The 14729-nt window shown below is 42.9% G+C and overlaps 1 protein-coding gene across 3 annotated transcripts in view; it reads right to left on the bottom strand.

Annotated features, from left to right (window-relative positions):
* Positions 1–919: 919 nt before the first annotated feature.
* The window catches only part of LOC311079634 (NACHT, LRR and PYD domains-containing protein 3-like), a 158882-nt gene continuing 145072 nt past the window's right edge, over positions 920–14729 (bottom strand). For all 3 annotated transcript variants that reach the window (XM_084109227.1, XM_084109229.1, XM_084109228.1), the window contains 3 exons: positions 4794–4967; positions 1979–2025; positions 920–1903 (listed from right to left, as the gene is read on the bottom strand). In XM_084109227.1, the coding sequence (XP_083965353.1) occupies positions 1332–1903; positions 1979–2025; positions 4794–4967 (793 nt within the window). In that variant the 3' untranslated portion in view covers positions 920–1331. The remainder of the gene's footprint in view (positions 1904–1978; positions 2026–4793; positions 4968–14729) is intronic.

Here is a 14729-nt window from a genome sequence, read left to right on the forward strand (position 1 = left end):
TTCGGGCGAAGCCGGAGAAGCAGGCGGGCGAACCGGCGAGCTTGGTCGGGCTGGAGAAGACTCAGGGGCCCGCTGAGAGCGACGCTTTTTACGGCGCGGCAGTGTAGCGGGAGGTGCAGGCTCGGAGAAAAATGCCAGGCGAGTCCTAAGAGTCACCATAGGCAATATCTCGCAGTGAGGGCAGCCGCCGTCGGCGAGCGCGAGCGCTGCATGATCTTCACCCAGGCAGAAGACGCAGATGACATGGCGGTCTCCCTCGCTGAGTGGGGCTCGGCACGAGCCGCATGAAGGCATCTTTAGAAAGACGCTAGCTCTTTTAGTAGTGTGTGTCGCAGGGCGAACACACACACACACACACACACAAAGAACAGTAAGAAGGCTTTAAAGGATATATGCGCCGGATAGCGCAGCTGGAACGGCAGTCGAAGGCGGCGTGGGCCAGCAGCTTCTGAGTGGCTCGTCCCGCTGAAGTGCTTTCTCAGACGGCGCGGCTTCTTCCATGATCCAGCAATGCGAGAGCTTCGCTGAAGAGTTGAAAAATCAGTGAATCAGCCTTTTCGAGCTCCTTTTATAAGGCTAGGCCACACCCGTTTCGGCGGGAAGTGGCACGGAGGGCGTGAAGCGCCCTCATTGGTCTGACGTCACCTCAGACCTCGCTCGATAGGCTAATGCAGTTGCTGCAGAGCAGCCAATGAGCGAGCGAGCCGTCTCGCCTTTGGCTGTGTGCTGCTGCAACGCGCCTTACAACAATGCAAAATTATAGGATAATTTTTTGGCTTCAGTATTTCGTGGAAAAGAGTTTTTCCCCATTGCGTTTAAACAAACGCAGTACGAGAGACCTCTCGTAAGAGAACTCAGGATGACAAAAGTTTATCATGAATGAAAATAACAGTCAAAGATCAACAACTGAAGAAACATGTTCAGACTGAAACAGGAACAAGCGTTTATTGACCATAAACTACAATAACATGATTAAACTGTAATAAAACATGTGAATTAACAGTGAAATACTGGAGGTGACAGTAGATTAATGTTCATTTTACAGTTATCTCTATGATTATATAGATGATGTGTTATTCATTTCACATTATTGATTATAATAATCCTTTGAGATCCAACAGTTTTAATCAGATCATCTGAAGGATTTTAATAACACATTGTGCACAAATTAAGTGTGTGAATATCAATAACGGTGATAATGCAGTAACACACACATAATCAGTTAAACAACTGGAAAAATGTCAATTTAGTGAGTGTGTGTGTTTATGTAATTACACACTTCTGATAAACAATGAGAGATTTTCTTTGTTTTCTTTTACAGTGTGTGTGTGTCAGTCAGTGTGTGTTTGTTGTTTAATGTGACACAGAGACACTGAAGAGTAAACACAACGAAGTCTAAATCCAGCACAGAGGGGTTCAGTGAATGTGTGTGTGAATGTGTGTAAGTGTGTGAGTGTGTGTGTGTCAGAGACGCTGTAGAAGGACAGAGTGCCGGCCGACACGTCCACAAACACTCCTACTCTCTTACAGGATCCTGAACCAGCAGAAACAGCAGTGGAGTTATTATTGTGACTGACAGTGAGTCCGTGATATACAGAGCATTCAAGACACCAGGACTTCTCATTCCCTCCAAACCAACAGTCATCACTCACTGCAGCACTCCCTCCTTTCCTCTTGATTCTTTTATATGACACTGATATACCAGCATCTCCATTAAATTCAGCCTCCCAGTAACAGCGTCCAGTCAGACTCTCTCCACACAGAACCTGACACCACACATCAAATCTCTCTGGATGATCAGGATACGACTGACTCTTATACACATGCGTCACCTTTCTGTTCTCCTCAGACAGAACGAGACGAGTGTGTGCTGTGTTTGGATCCAGTGTGAGATCAACGGCATCTGAACACAAGAACACACATTACAACAGCAACATTTACAACAACACACACTAAAACTGTGTGTTTGAGGACTTACATCTGTGTAGTCTTGATGTAATCCTGAACTCTCCTCTGTGATCCACACTAGAAAACACACACACACACACACACACACACACAAAATAATGAAACAAAACTTTAACTAAAGTACACTTATGAGTCGTATTCAATTTTAAGTCAATATTAATAAATTAGAGATTTTCTTGTTGGAAAATAAACTAATTAAAATTCAAACACACACACACTCTCCCTCTCTCACTCACTTTCCCTCTGTCTCTCTCTCTCTCTGTCTCTCTCTCACACACACACTCTCCCTCTCTCACTCACTCTCTGTCTCTCTTACACACACTCCCTCACTCACTCTCTCTGTCTCTCTCTCTCTCACACACACACACACACACACACACACTCTCCCTCTCTCACTCACTCTCTGTCTCTCTTACACACACACACTCCCTCACTCACTCTCTCTGTCTCTCTCTCTCTGTCTCTCTCACACACACTCACACGCACACACACTCCCTCACTCTCTCTCTCACACACACACACACACACACACACACACACACTCCCTCACTCACTCTCTCTGTCTCTCTCTCTCTCTCTCACACACACACACACACACACACACACACACACACTCTCCCTCTCTCACTCACTCTCTCTCTGTCTCTCTTACACACACTCCTTCACTCACTCTCTCTGTCTCTGTCTCTGTCTCACACACACTCACACGCACACACTCCCTCCCTCCCTCCCTCCCTCACTCACACACACACACACACACACACACACACACACACACACACACACACACACTCCCTCACTCATTCTCTCTGTCTCTCTCTCTCTCTCACACACACACACACACACACACTCTCCCTCTCTCACTCTCTCTCTCTCTGTCTCTCTTACACACACTCTCTTTATTCACTCACAGCTTTATTGGCATGACTTGCACAGTATTGCCAAAGCATTGGCCATTACATAAATGGACATTACATACACAAATAATCAATAAATTCAATAAATCAATTAGTAAACAAATGCATGAATACATTTATATAAACAAGAAAAAAAAAAAAAAAAAAACACCTTTGTACATTTGTACCAACATTCAGACAAGATAAGAATGAGAATGATTCTGACTTTAGTTTTGTCCACTAGGCTAGATCTTTTCTCTTAGAGCTGATAATTTTTATGAGAGGTCGTAACAGTCTATTTGATCATATGCATCAGTCGGAGTGCCTGGTAGTAGCTGTAAGGCAGGTGAAAAGCGTTTAGTTAATGTTGAATATTGGTTGAAAATTGACCTATTGTGCGTACCGTTCTGGCTCCCGCTGGCTACAGGGGATCTGCGCTGCATTTTGTTTAAAAAACACCTTATATATTGTGTAAGGTCCCGTGGCAGGCGCATATATCCATGACAGGTCCCGAGGAAGGTGCATATATCCGTGACTGGTCGAGTGGCAGGTGCATATATCTATGGCAAGCCAAAGTATTCATAAACGCCTGGTCAGGCGTCTGATTGCACACTGATACGTCAAAAGCGTGCGTTTCGACCCTGATGCGTGTCAGGACGTGTGATCTGCCATTTAAAATGCACATTTTCAACGAGAGCTTTGGGGTCACTGAAAATGCACGTTTTTGAAAATTTGACAGAGGAGAGGATTATAATTGGTGAGTTATTATAATCCAATAGTTATCATTTAGGTAAAAAAAAACTAATTTTTTTTGTATTTTGATCCGTGACCACAAAGTGCACGTTAAGAACGCATGCTTTTATGGAAAATCGTGCGTTTGGCTGTCGAAACGCACGCTTTTGACGTGTCAGTGTGCAATCAGACGCCTGACCAGGCGTTTATGAATACTTTGGCTTGCCATAGTGCACGGTTACGAGCGTGCTCAAGACTCAGACAAAGACGAGACAAAACCGAGAGTGTCAGAGCTCTGTCACAAAACCAATAATTGAACTAGACAGAAGTGACAGAACCCTGACACTTTGTTGTTTATGATGGGATAATTCTTGAGTTTCAGTCGGAATTCAGCCAGAGAAAACGTGCACTTCGGTTCAGCGATGACTAATCTGAACGCCACTGATTGGCCATCACACTCAAACTCAACAGAAACGTGTGTGATTGGTTATACATTATTAAAAAAGCTTTGTCACAGTTTTTAATAAATGTGATAAGTGATACTGTTTGAAGGCAAATGCTTGGATGGGTGAAAAAAAGAAGAAAAGTCTGAAAATTGCTTTCCAAAACAACAATTGTGGCTGTTCATGCGTTTATGTCTAGGATTGTTGTTGATCTTTAACATTATAAAAATGAACAATATGACATCTTTTGAAATGCAATGCTGTTATAATAACATTTTCTCTGTACTTTTATGGGGGATTTAGTTTTTGTATTTTATTTATTTGTAAATTGACGGTGAAATAAAGTTTTAAACATATATATATATATATATATATATATATATATATATATATAAATAAAACAACCTCTCTCACACACGCACCGTGTCATAAATGGGTTCACAGACATGTTCGAGAAGTTTATCTGTTTGGGTGATCGGTGTAAGATGGGGGTCTCTTAAAGAGTATGTTGGGAAATGAAGGAGGAAGTTCCAGTTCTACGTCTTTGTGAGGTTTCTACAGCTTCTATAGTATCAGAGTCTATACATTATTTTCTCAACACATTCTCACTAACAACTTGTCTGGATGCTTTGTCAGGACTGCTTGGTGTCACTTTTTAACACACTGGGACCCCTTCAGTGTTCAAAAACTATTAAAAACTCTCAGTCTCTCTCACATACACACCAGCCAGGATGATTCATACTGATCCACTTACTTTAGTTTGTCCAGTGTGCAGTCTGGATGCTTCATTGCATCAGAGAGCAGCTTCAGTCCTGATTCTCCTGGGTGATTGTAGCTCAGATCCAGCTCTCTCAGGTGTGAAGGGTTTGAACTCAGAGCTGAAGCCAGAGCAGCACAACCTTCTTCTGTCACCAAACACTGAGATAATCTACAACAACAGTAAGTGTTCATGTCAGTGTGCTTCATTTTTAGAGAATATACACAACAATAAACAACACGGCTCTTCAAACCATCAATTATCTTTACAAGGACCTCTGATTGATTACACTTAGTGATGTTGAGATTACCCAATTTCAAAATTGACCGTGATTACAATGGTCACATTATTAAACAGTAAGAATTTGGAAGCTATGTTTAAAAATAAATTAATTCATTAATTAGTCTGACTTGTGTGTGGTGTGACTCTGCAGTGGCGGAGCCAGGATTTTTTCACAGGGGTGGGCAAGGGCAAGCAACCAGTCTGGGGTGGCACAGAAATCTTAATTATTAATCATCTCTGTATCTGTGCATCTCTGCACCTGAACTGATGATCTCTGTATCTGTGCATCTCTGCACCTGAACTGATCATCTCTGTATCTGTGCATCTCTACATCTGAACTGGTGATCTCTGTATCTGTGCATCTCTGCACCTGAACTGATCATCTCTGTATCTGTGCATCTCTACACCTGAACTGGTGATCTCTGTATCTGTATATCTCTGCACCTGAACTGGTGATCTCTGTATCTGTGCATCTCTGCACCTGAACTGGTGATCTCTGTATCTGTTCATCTCTGCACCTGAACTGATGATCTCTGTATCTGTGCTTCTCTGCACCTGAACTGATGATCTCTGTATCTGTGCATCGCTGTATCTGTACTGATGGTCTCTGTATCTGTGCATCTCTGCACCTGAACTGATCATCTCTGTATCTGTGCATCTCTGCACCTGAACTGATCATCTCTGTATCTGTGCATCTCTACACCTGAACTGATCATCTCTGCATCTGTGCATCTCTGCACCTGAACTGATCATCTGTGTATCTGTGCATCTCTGCACCTGAACTGATCATCTGTGTATCTGTGCATCTCTGCACCTGAACTGATCATCTGTGTATCTGTGCATCTCTGCACCTGAACTGATCATCTCTGCATCTGTGCATCTCTGCACCTGAACTGATCACTGTACTTCTAGATTGTTACAAACACTACCTTCGAAAATCCTCCCGTCTGCCACAGGAGGTCTCCCTCATCTGAGTATTAACAGTATTAACTGAGTATTGACTACAAATCCCAGAACTCGCATACCTGGACTGATTGCACAAACACCTGTTCCCTGTTTCATGGACGATTTAAGCTCTGAGCACATTAGGCTAAGTGCAAAGTCTTGTATTGCCATGGCTAACATTTCTGAGCATTTTTCTCACAACTGATCAATTCATCGATCCGTATTGACTATCTCATTCGCTCTTGGAGAACAAACAGATTCTCTAACCCTCTTCACTAAGCAAACTTCCCAATGGATTACACTGAACCCATGCAGGATGAACTCGTCTGTCCACAGAGGAGCAAGAACACTGCATCAGGGATCATCTGTGTCTGTATTGCAGTCAAGCAGGACATCTGAGAGCAAACTGCCCAACTTGACCAACACAACAATATACTCCGAGGGTGAGTACTAGGGATGGAGAAACAAAGCTTCTTGAATCTTTGAAGCTTTTCTTTGATTGTTTCGGAAAAAGATTCAAAGCATCAGCAGTGTCAAAAACTGTGGCAGGTCAGATTTATAGCAGCCATAAACCAGAGTGAGCTGTTGTTTCATCCATTAAGCACAAATAAAAGCCTGACAACGCTAAATATTCAGTTTTCTGATATTGCACACAGCATTTCTTTTTTGGACAACCCACCTCATGCCTTCTACAGCCATTCCTCGATGACATTGGTCACACATTGCTATTGATTTTTTTCACTGAATTCCTGGCCTCCCAGGGTAACACCATTATATTAACAGTCATTGGTCATTTTTCTAAAGCACGTCAATTAATACCTCTACCCAAGCTCCCGACCGCTTTCGAAACAGCAGAATATCACTTCCACTACGTGTTTCGCTATTATCGACTACCTGAAGATATTGTCTCAGATCAGGGGTTTCCAGTTCATATCTCAGGTCTGGACAACCTTCTTTCGCCAATGTAAATATAAACCTCACATCAGGATATCACCCACAATCGAACGGCCATACCGAATGCCTAAAACAAGAACTCACAAGGTTTCTTAGAATATAGTGTCAGCAGATATAGTCGGACTAGAGCTGCTTCTTACCCTGGGAAGAATATGCTCAAATTCCCTTCAGAAACCCTCCACTGGCATTACTCCTTTCCAGTGTGTCCTGGGATTTCAACACCTTTTATTTCAGTGGTCAGGGGAACCCTCTGAGTTACTGGCCGTTGACGACTGGCTCTGACGGAGCGAGACACTATGAAACCAAGCACACATCCAACTTCTGGATAAGGCGGAGTGAACTGCAATGCTAATTGTGTCTCATGAATGCACAGTCTGCACAAAATACCAAAAGCCAATGTCAGGATTTTCATTAAGTAACAAATTAAATTTCGATTTGTTTTTCATCAAACAGTATCATGGTCAGGTTTCATATAGACGAAGCAGGCAAGATGGTAAGTTTAAATGCTTTAATTTGCAGAATGGATCGGTACAGCGTAACAGGTGAAAAAACAGTAAGTTGAAAATATCAGATGATAGCTTAACTGAATGATAACAAAGTCTCTCTTTCTCTTGCAGATGCAGATGATGAAGATTCTCTGAAGTTGGACTGAAGAAGAAGATCGGGATCGACGGTAAGTATGCAGGTAGGAGAAGGAAGGGAGTCTGTGAGTCTTGTATTGACGAGACCAGACGGTGACTGAAGGGTGAGTGCTGAATATAAAGGGGTGAGATGATGAGGTACAGGTGATGATGATAATTACTCAGGGGAGAGTGAGGAGAGTGAGTGCAGGTGTGTGCCAAGGAGGATTCTGGGGAGTGTAGTGCAGAGACAGATGAGGAAGACAGACGGTGGACGTGACATTACTCCCCCCACCCGCAAGGCGCGACCCGCGCCAAAAGCAGCAGAACACGGGAGGGGGGGTGGGAATCTTGGAGTCCGTGATGGGGAGGTGGACCGGGTGTAGATGAACGGACTCCAGGATGGTCCAGACGGCCATGGCAGAATGGACTGGTCAGGGGACCATGGCGGAGACTTCCCTTCGGGCGGCCATGGTGAAGCAGGCTGAGGAGGTGACCATGGTGAAGCAGGCTGAGGAGGTGACTATGGTGAAGCAGGCTGAGGAGGTGGCCATGGCGAAGAAGGCTGAGGAGGTGGCCATGGCGAAGAAGACACTTCAGGCGGCCATAGACAGGGACAGGTCGATGGCTCTGAACTGGACAGGTCCAGCGGTGAAGAGGGCTCTGAGCTGGGCAGGACCAATGGCGACAAGGGCTCTGAGCTGGGCAGGACCAGCGGCGAAGAGGGCTCTGAGCTGGGCAGGACCAGCGGCGAAGAGGGCTCTGAGCTGGGCAGGACCAGCGGCGAAGAGGGCTCTGAGCTGGGCAGCGATGAGGGCTCTGTGCTGGGCAGCGATGAGGGCTCTGTGCTGGACGGGACCAGCGGTGAAGAGGGCTCTGTGCTGGACGGGACCAGCGGTGAAGAAGGCTCTGTACTGGACGGGACCAAAGGTGAAGAAGGCTCTGTGCTGGACGAGACCAGCGGTGAAGAGGGCTCTGTGCTGGACGGGACCAGCGGTGAAGAGGGCTCTGAGCTGGATGGAACCAGTGGTGAAGAGGGTTCTGAGCTGGACAGGACCAGCGATGAAGAGGGCTCTGAGCTGGACAAGGCCAGCGGTGAAGAGGGCTTTGAGCTGGATGGAACCAGCGATGAGGGCTTTGCGCTGGATGGGACCAGCGATGAAGAGGGCCTTGTGCTGGGCAGGACCAGCGATGAGGGCTTTGAGCTGGACAGGACCAGCGATGAGGGCTTTGTGCTGGACGGGACCAGTGATGAAGAGGGCTTTGAAAACTCTGGCTCTGGCTCGGGGAGAACGACGCTCACAGACTCCGGCGGGCAGACGAACGGCTCTGGGTCGTCAGGGCCGATGAGAGGAGGAAGATCGCTGAAGTCATCAACCTCGGCCATAGGCTTGGCGGGCACGACGCTGTCAGTCACAGGCGCGGTGGGCATGACGCTCACAGTCTCAGGGGCGGCGGGCACGACGCATACTGCCTTGGTCTCGGCAGCTCTGGCGTGAAGTGCGGGCTCGGCTGGACTGGCGTGAAGTGCAGGCTCGGCTGGACTGGCGTGAAGTGCAGGCTCGGCTGACTTCCGGAAGATGATGGGTGGCGTGGTGAAGATGGCTGGAGATGGTGGCGTTCCGGACCCGAACTGGTATGCCGCCTCGGCTGGAACCAACCGGATGATGAACGGGGCTGCGTAGAATAATGAAAGCTGACTCAACCTGGAATCCGAAGGATTCTGCAACTTGGTCTGGTCTTCTGTCAGGTTTCGTATAGATGAAGCAGACAAGATGGTAAGTTTAAATGCTTTAATTTGCAGAATGGATCGGTACAGCGTAACAGGTGAAAAAACAGTAAGTTGAAAATATCAGATGATAGCTTAACTGAATGATAAAGTCTCTCTTTCTCTTGCAGATGCAGATGCAGATGATGAAGATTCTCTGAAGTTGGACTGAAGACAGGCTGAAGAAGATTGGGATCGACGGTAAGTATGCAGGTAGGAGAAGGAAGGGAGTCTGTGAGTCTTGTATTGATGAGACCAGACAGTGACTGAAGGGTGAGTGCTGAATATAAAGGGGTGAGATGACGAGGTACAGGTGATGATGATAATTACTCAGGGGAGAGTGAGGAGAGTGAGTGCAGGTGTGCGCCAAGGAGGATTCTGGGGAGTGTAGTGCAGAGACAGATGAGGAAGACAGACGGTGGACGTGACAATAATATATACCCCTAGAACACTTGGGAATATAAGACACGTTTAAGTCTACTTCTGTGGTCCGAAAAAAAAAGAAGGACATACTGCATTAGAAGAACACCAAGGTGATTACATTATGACTTTCATTATTAACTCTTTCCACACCATTACACATCTTCTGAAACAGTTCTGAATCTCCTGAACAAAACACAAAGACGATTCAGAAACAAGGGATCTCATATGAAATCATATGCATATGTGAAATAACGCGATCACCAACATTAAACAGCATATAAATCAAAACTGCCTAATGTTACTGAATTAAATGTCGATTCACGATGAGCTATAGGCCCGTACAAGCATTAGGGGTGTTGAAGGACTCTATCTACTCCATCTGTGTTTTGATCATTGTTCTGAATTCGATCTGGATGTGGTCTTTGACAAAACAACGTTATCATAACCCCTCCCCCCCCATCAAGGCGGGGCTCGTCAACAGGAAAACAGGCAAATGTTCGCGTGGGAGTGTGCAGACGTTAGTGCAGAGAGGAGACCCTGAAGCGGAATGAATGATCATCGTCAGAAGAGCTGAGTGGTGCTGTGAAAGAGGTTTATGTTTTAAAGAAAAACGTACATTGGACAAGCTAGATATTGTGGGGAGCAGTGGTAAAATTGGGCCGGGGCTCTCCGGGGCTCAGCCCCGGCACATAAGCCTGCTCGTTTGTGTCCTGATGTGCCTGTTTGCAGTCAGCTGCCTACTGGAAATTATGTCACACAAAATTTTATGAAAGTGATGCTTTTGAGAACACATTTCTGACAATAAATGAAAGATTTTTGAAATGTCATGTCTATTTTGTCTCGGCGGAGCTGAGATGAGAACAATCGGAACACGGCCGTATTCTTGTTCAGCTGCTTAATCTCGTTGTAAGTCGACCATGATCGCGCACCGCTCGCGCATGCCTTGCGCATCTAGGTAGGCTACTACTCAGAACTCTGACACGGATAAATGTACGCAGTAATTTATAATGAATGTTCCTGGGAGATCCGTAGTTTCACGGGATGTGGAAGCGCGCAAAAGTTCCAGAACCTTCTACTGCCTTGAAAAAAAAAAAAAAAAACTCACGAGCTGCTGGCCGCCACTGCAGCAGTTCAGCACAACGTTGGTTGTACAAAAAGTGCCCTGGCCTTGAATGACAAGGTAAGGAAAATATGTTTGGCACATTGTATGGGTCACTATATCATAACAAGGTAATACAATGTGTAATCAAGTGATGTCAATTCCAGCGTTATGGACGTGACATTTGCAGTAAAAACTTGAAATATAAATTCTCAGAAAATGCATTTAATACCAATATATTGAAACTGTTAATATATCCATACTCCTTTAACCCTCTGGGGTCTAAGGTGTTTTTGGGGTCCCTGTTATGCCCTGACATTTGTGCTTTTTTCAGTTGCTTATATACATATTAATGGCAAAGGTGTAATTACACTCTATTACACTCTAGGGCTACCATAATATGTGAGCAACATGAATGTACATGTTTGCATTTTTGAGAGAATAATGTTTATGCATGGTTATTGAAAAAACTAAAAACTAAAGTTTCTGAAATAAGGCCACAAAACACATACTAAATATGTGTCAATAAGACTTTTGACTAATGGATGTTGTGTAACATCTAGAGTTTTTTCTTCAAAATGATGTGAAAATCATCCTGCCTAATCATTCACATAACACAATACATTGATTTAAATTTTGCAAAACACTTTCTGTTTGTAAAGGCAATATGCGAGTGGGCGTCAACGATCCAACAACATCATGCATATTTAGAGGTTCGCACCTGAGGAGACAATGGGGCCTGCATACTTAATGAGCCATTCATTCAGGTGTGTCACTGAGCCACAAGAAAGAATGCAAGAGCAACAGTTGGAAGAATCTCAATTCTTTTCTTTTTTTTCACAAATTGTGCTTGCAAATTGGCCTATAATATCCAAGGAAAACATGTCTAGTAATTGTGCAGTTAATTCTCATACTGTATTTTCAGTTTTGGAATATGTATCCTCTCCCCAAATTTGTCACTAATAAAACACAATAAAAATTATTTAAAGAAAAGGCTTATATTTACCTTTTAATAGTTTGTTTACATCTACCTTGTAAATATATTTTTTTTTATTAAAAAGGTTACAATTACAACAACAATTCAAGTGTAATCTTTCTTTGTAAAAACTAAAGTATACATTTTATCATACATATTTCAAAGTTAAGGATTCATTACTTGAATATAGCCTAGGCCAGGGGTTTTCAAAGTGGGGGCCGCCAGGGGGCGCCAGGGGGGCCGCAGCAAGTTGGAAAAAAAAGTGAAAAAAAAGTAAAAAAACGTTAACAAATAAATATTTGCTAATATGAGTATTGTTATCAAATAACATTATAATAATTTGTTGCATAGCCTATCTGAACATTATACTTTTAATGCTAATCTTTTAGAGATGAACTGATTAATCGGCTAGTGACAAGAATTGGCCGATTTTCACGTGATTTTCAGTCTGACATATGCAGATTCAAATGCACTCGGGCGCGCATGAATAACATCGCGCAACATCAGCATCACACATGCACACAGAACGCACATGTAGGAAATCTTGTGAATTACGGCTGTTTCAGACCGCGAGCAGCGCAAATTTTTTTCGCCGTGCATGTTCAGTGAGTGCATTCACACCGCGAGCAGGAGCAGCGCGTGAACGTCAAGCAGGAGCGTCGCATGAGCAGTAGTGAAGCGGAGGGTTTCGGCGCCGAGTCTATTTTTGCTGCGCTGCTCACGCTCAATTAAAGTGAAAGCACACTTTTGATGGACAAAATAAATATGATTTCACACAAAAAGTAGCCTACCTAAAATGCACATAATTTGCATGTATAGTGTGTTTGAACAAGAACTGGATTAGGCTATGTCAGAAAAGAAAATGAAGACAAAAATATTTATAGAAAATGTATCCATTTAAACTTGTATTTATTAATAAATTTGGGTAAAAGTGGTGTTTTATTATATATATATATATATATATATATATATATATATATATATATATATATATATATAATATTTGTGTGTGCTGTAAAGTGGTTAGAAAAAATGAAATCAGAATCGGCTAAAATCTGTATCAACAGGTCAAACTCAATGAAAAATCGGAATCTGCCTTGAAAATTGTAATCGGTGCATCTCTATAATCTTTCTGATTGATTGGCTGGTATCAAACACCATCACATAATCTGATGTTCACCTAGATGTTTTATTTATTTATTTCTACACGTGCCATAGTATTGTGATGGGTTCAATAACACATCCTAAGGGGGGCCTTGGCCAGAACCTAGTGGTATTTGGGGGGCCTTGGCATGGAAAAGTTTGGGAACCCCTGGCCTAGGCTACATTGGAATAAACACTAGCCTATAACATATTATTTGATTACTTTATTTTTGACAAAACATACTATATTTAACATATGAGCAAAAATTGGCAAACAAAAGCTTATTTGAGGTGGCAGATATTTTACAGTAAAAATTTATAATCTATCCAAAACTAATCAACGAAATGTTATCTTTCATATGTCTGTAACATAGGTCTTTCGTTTTTATTATAAGAAATATAAATGTTAATTTGCAGTTTAATACGTTGCTTATACAAATACATTTTATTTCAACATATTTCAGTCGATTTTTACTCAGTATAGCAATACAGTTTGCTAAAAGCGAAACATTCATTCACACACAGAAACGCGATTCAAATTTAAACCGTTTTTTTTTTTTTTTTTGCGAGTTGTGGTAAACAGCACGCATCTCTGCCATTCATTCATTCACACACAGAAACGCGATTCACTTGAGAATGAAAAAAAAACTTACTACAGTATTCCATAGCTCAGGATCCGTTGTCCTCGAAATACCAGCACTTGAGGTACATTTTCCATTATTATTATTCCTCACAGCGCCGCGAGACGGTGTAAACAAGTACAATGATCTGAATAAGCTTGATGTGTTTTCTCGAGCTGATAGGCTTCACAGGTTTGCGTGAATTGCCTCAGTCATTTGTGTTTGAATAGCGTGTGCTCTCCGTGGGCGGGGTCAAATTAAAAATAATGAGCTGAGATGAGAACGACTGACATTTCTCTCTTTTCATACAGATTGCATAACTGAGAATATTTGTTTTTTTTATAAAAAATACTTCATTTTAAAGAAGAGAATTCAAGCTTCATGCCTGTGTGCCTGTGTGACTGTTTGACTGAGTATTCGCTGAGTTATGGTTCATTTTCGGACGCGTTTCAGACTTAACTGACAGAGAGAAAGCAGAACTCGCTTCGTGTTTATTTTTCTTTATTTGGCAAAAAGCACAACACTTTGTTTTTATTGTGAGTATACACAAAAAAATACACACTTAACAGGATCGATTGATGTATGAAACTCCTATGGAAAATCAAAGTCAACAGAGTATTTATGAGTCTCTTTTACACTGATAAAAAAAAAGCGAGCTGGTATCGCCGGCGATACCGCCGACCCCAGGGGGTTAATAAAGGAGTCCAGACATTAGAAAAATATAAGTCTATACATGCGTTTTATATTTAATATGAGGGAAATAGGCTACATATGCCGTGGACGTGACACAAAAAATCTTTAACTTTTAGGTGACAAAATATTTTTTTGTAATTCTGTGAATTACACTGCGCAAACCAAAAGTAATACTACCCACCGGATCAAGAAGGGTTGGCTCTCCACAGAACAGAACATAACATATTCATTTTATTTTATTTTTCATGTTCGCATTTGAGGAAAAAACAATGTTACGGACGTGAGCGCTCTGAAAGCGGCACTAAAGAACTTTAAAACTTTTACTGAGACCTCAAACAGCAGCCCTGGTGGCGACTGAGAGGCATCTGTAGCTCAACCTCAGCAATATTAAAGAAAAGGAGAAAAATTTT

The sequence above is a fragment of the Abramis brama genome, assembly GCF_963993115.1.
Source record: "Abramis brama genome assembly, chromosome: 1".
Classification (NCBI taxonomy): Eukaryota; Metazoa; Chordata; class Actinopteri; order Cypriniformes; family Leuciscidae; genus Abramis; species Abramis brama.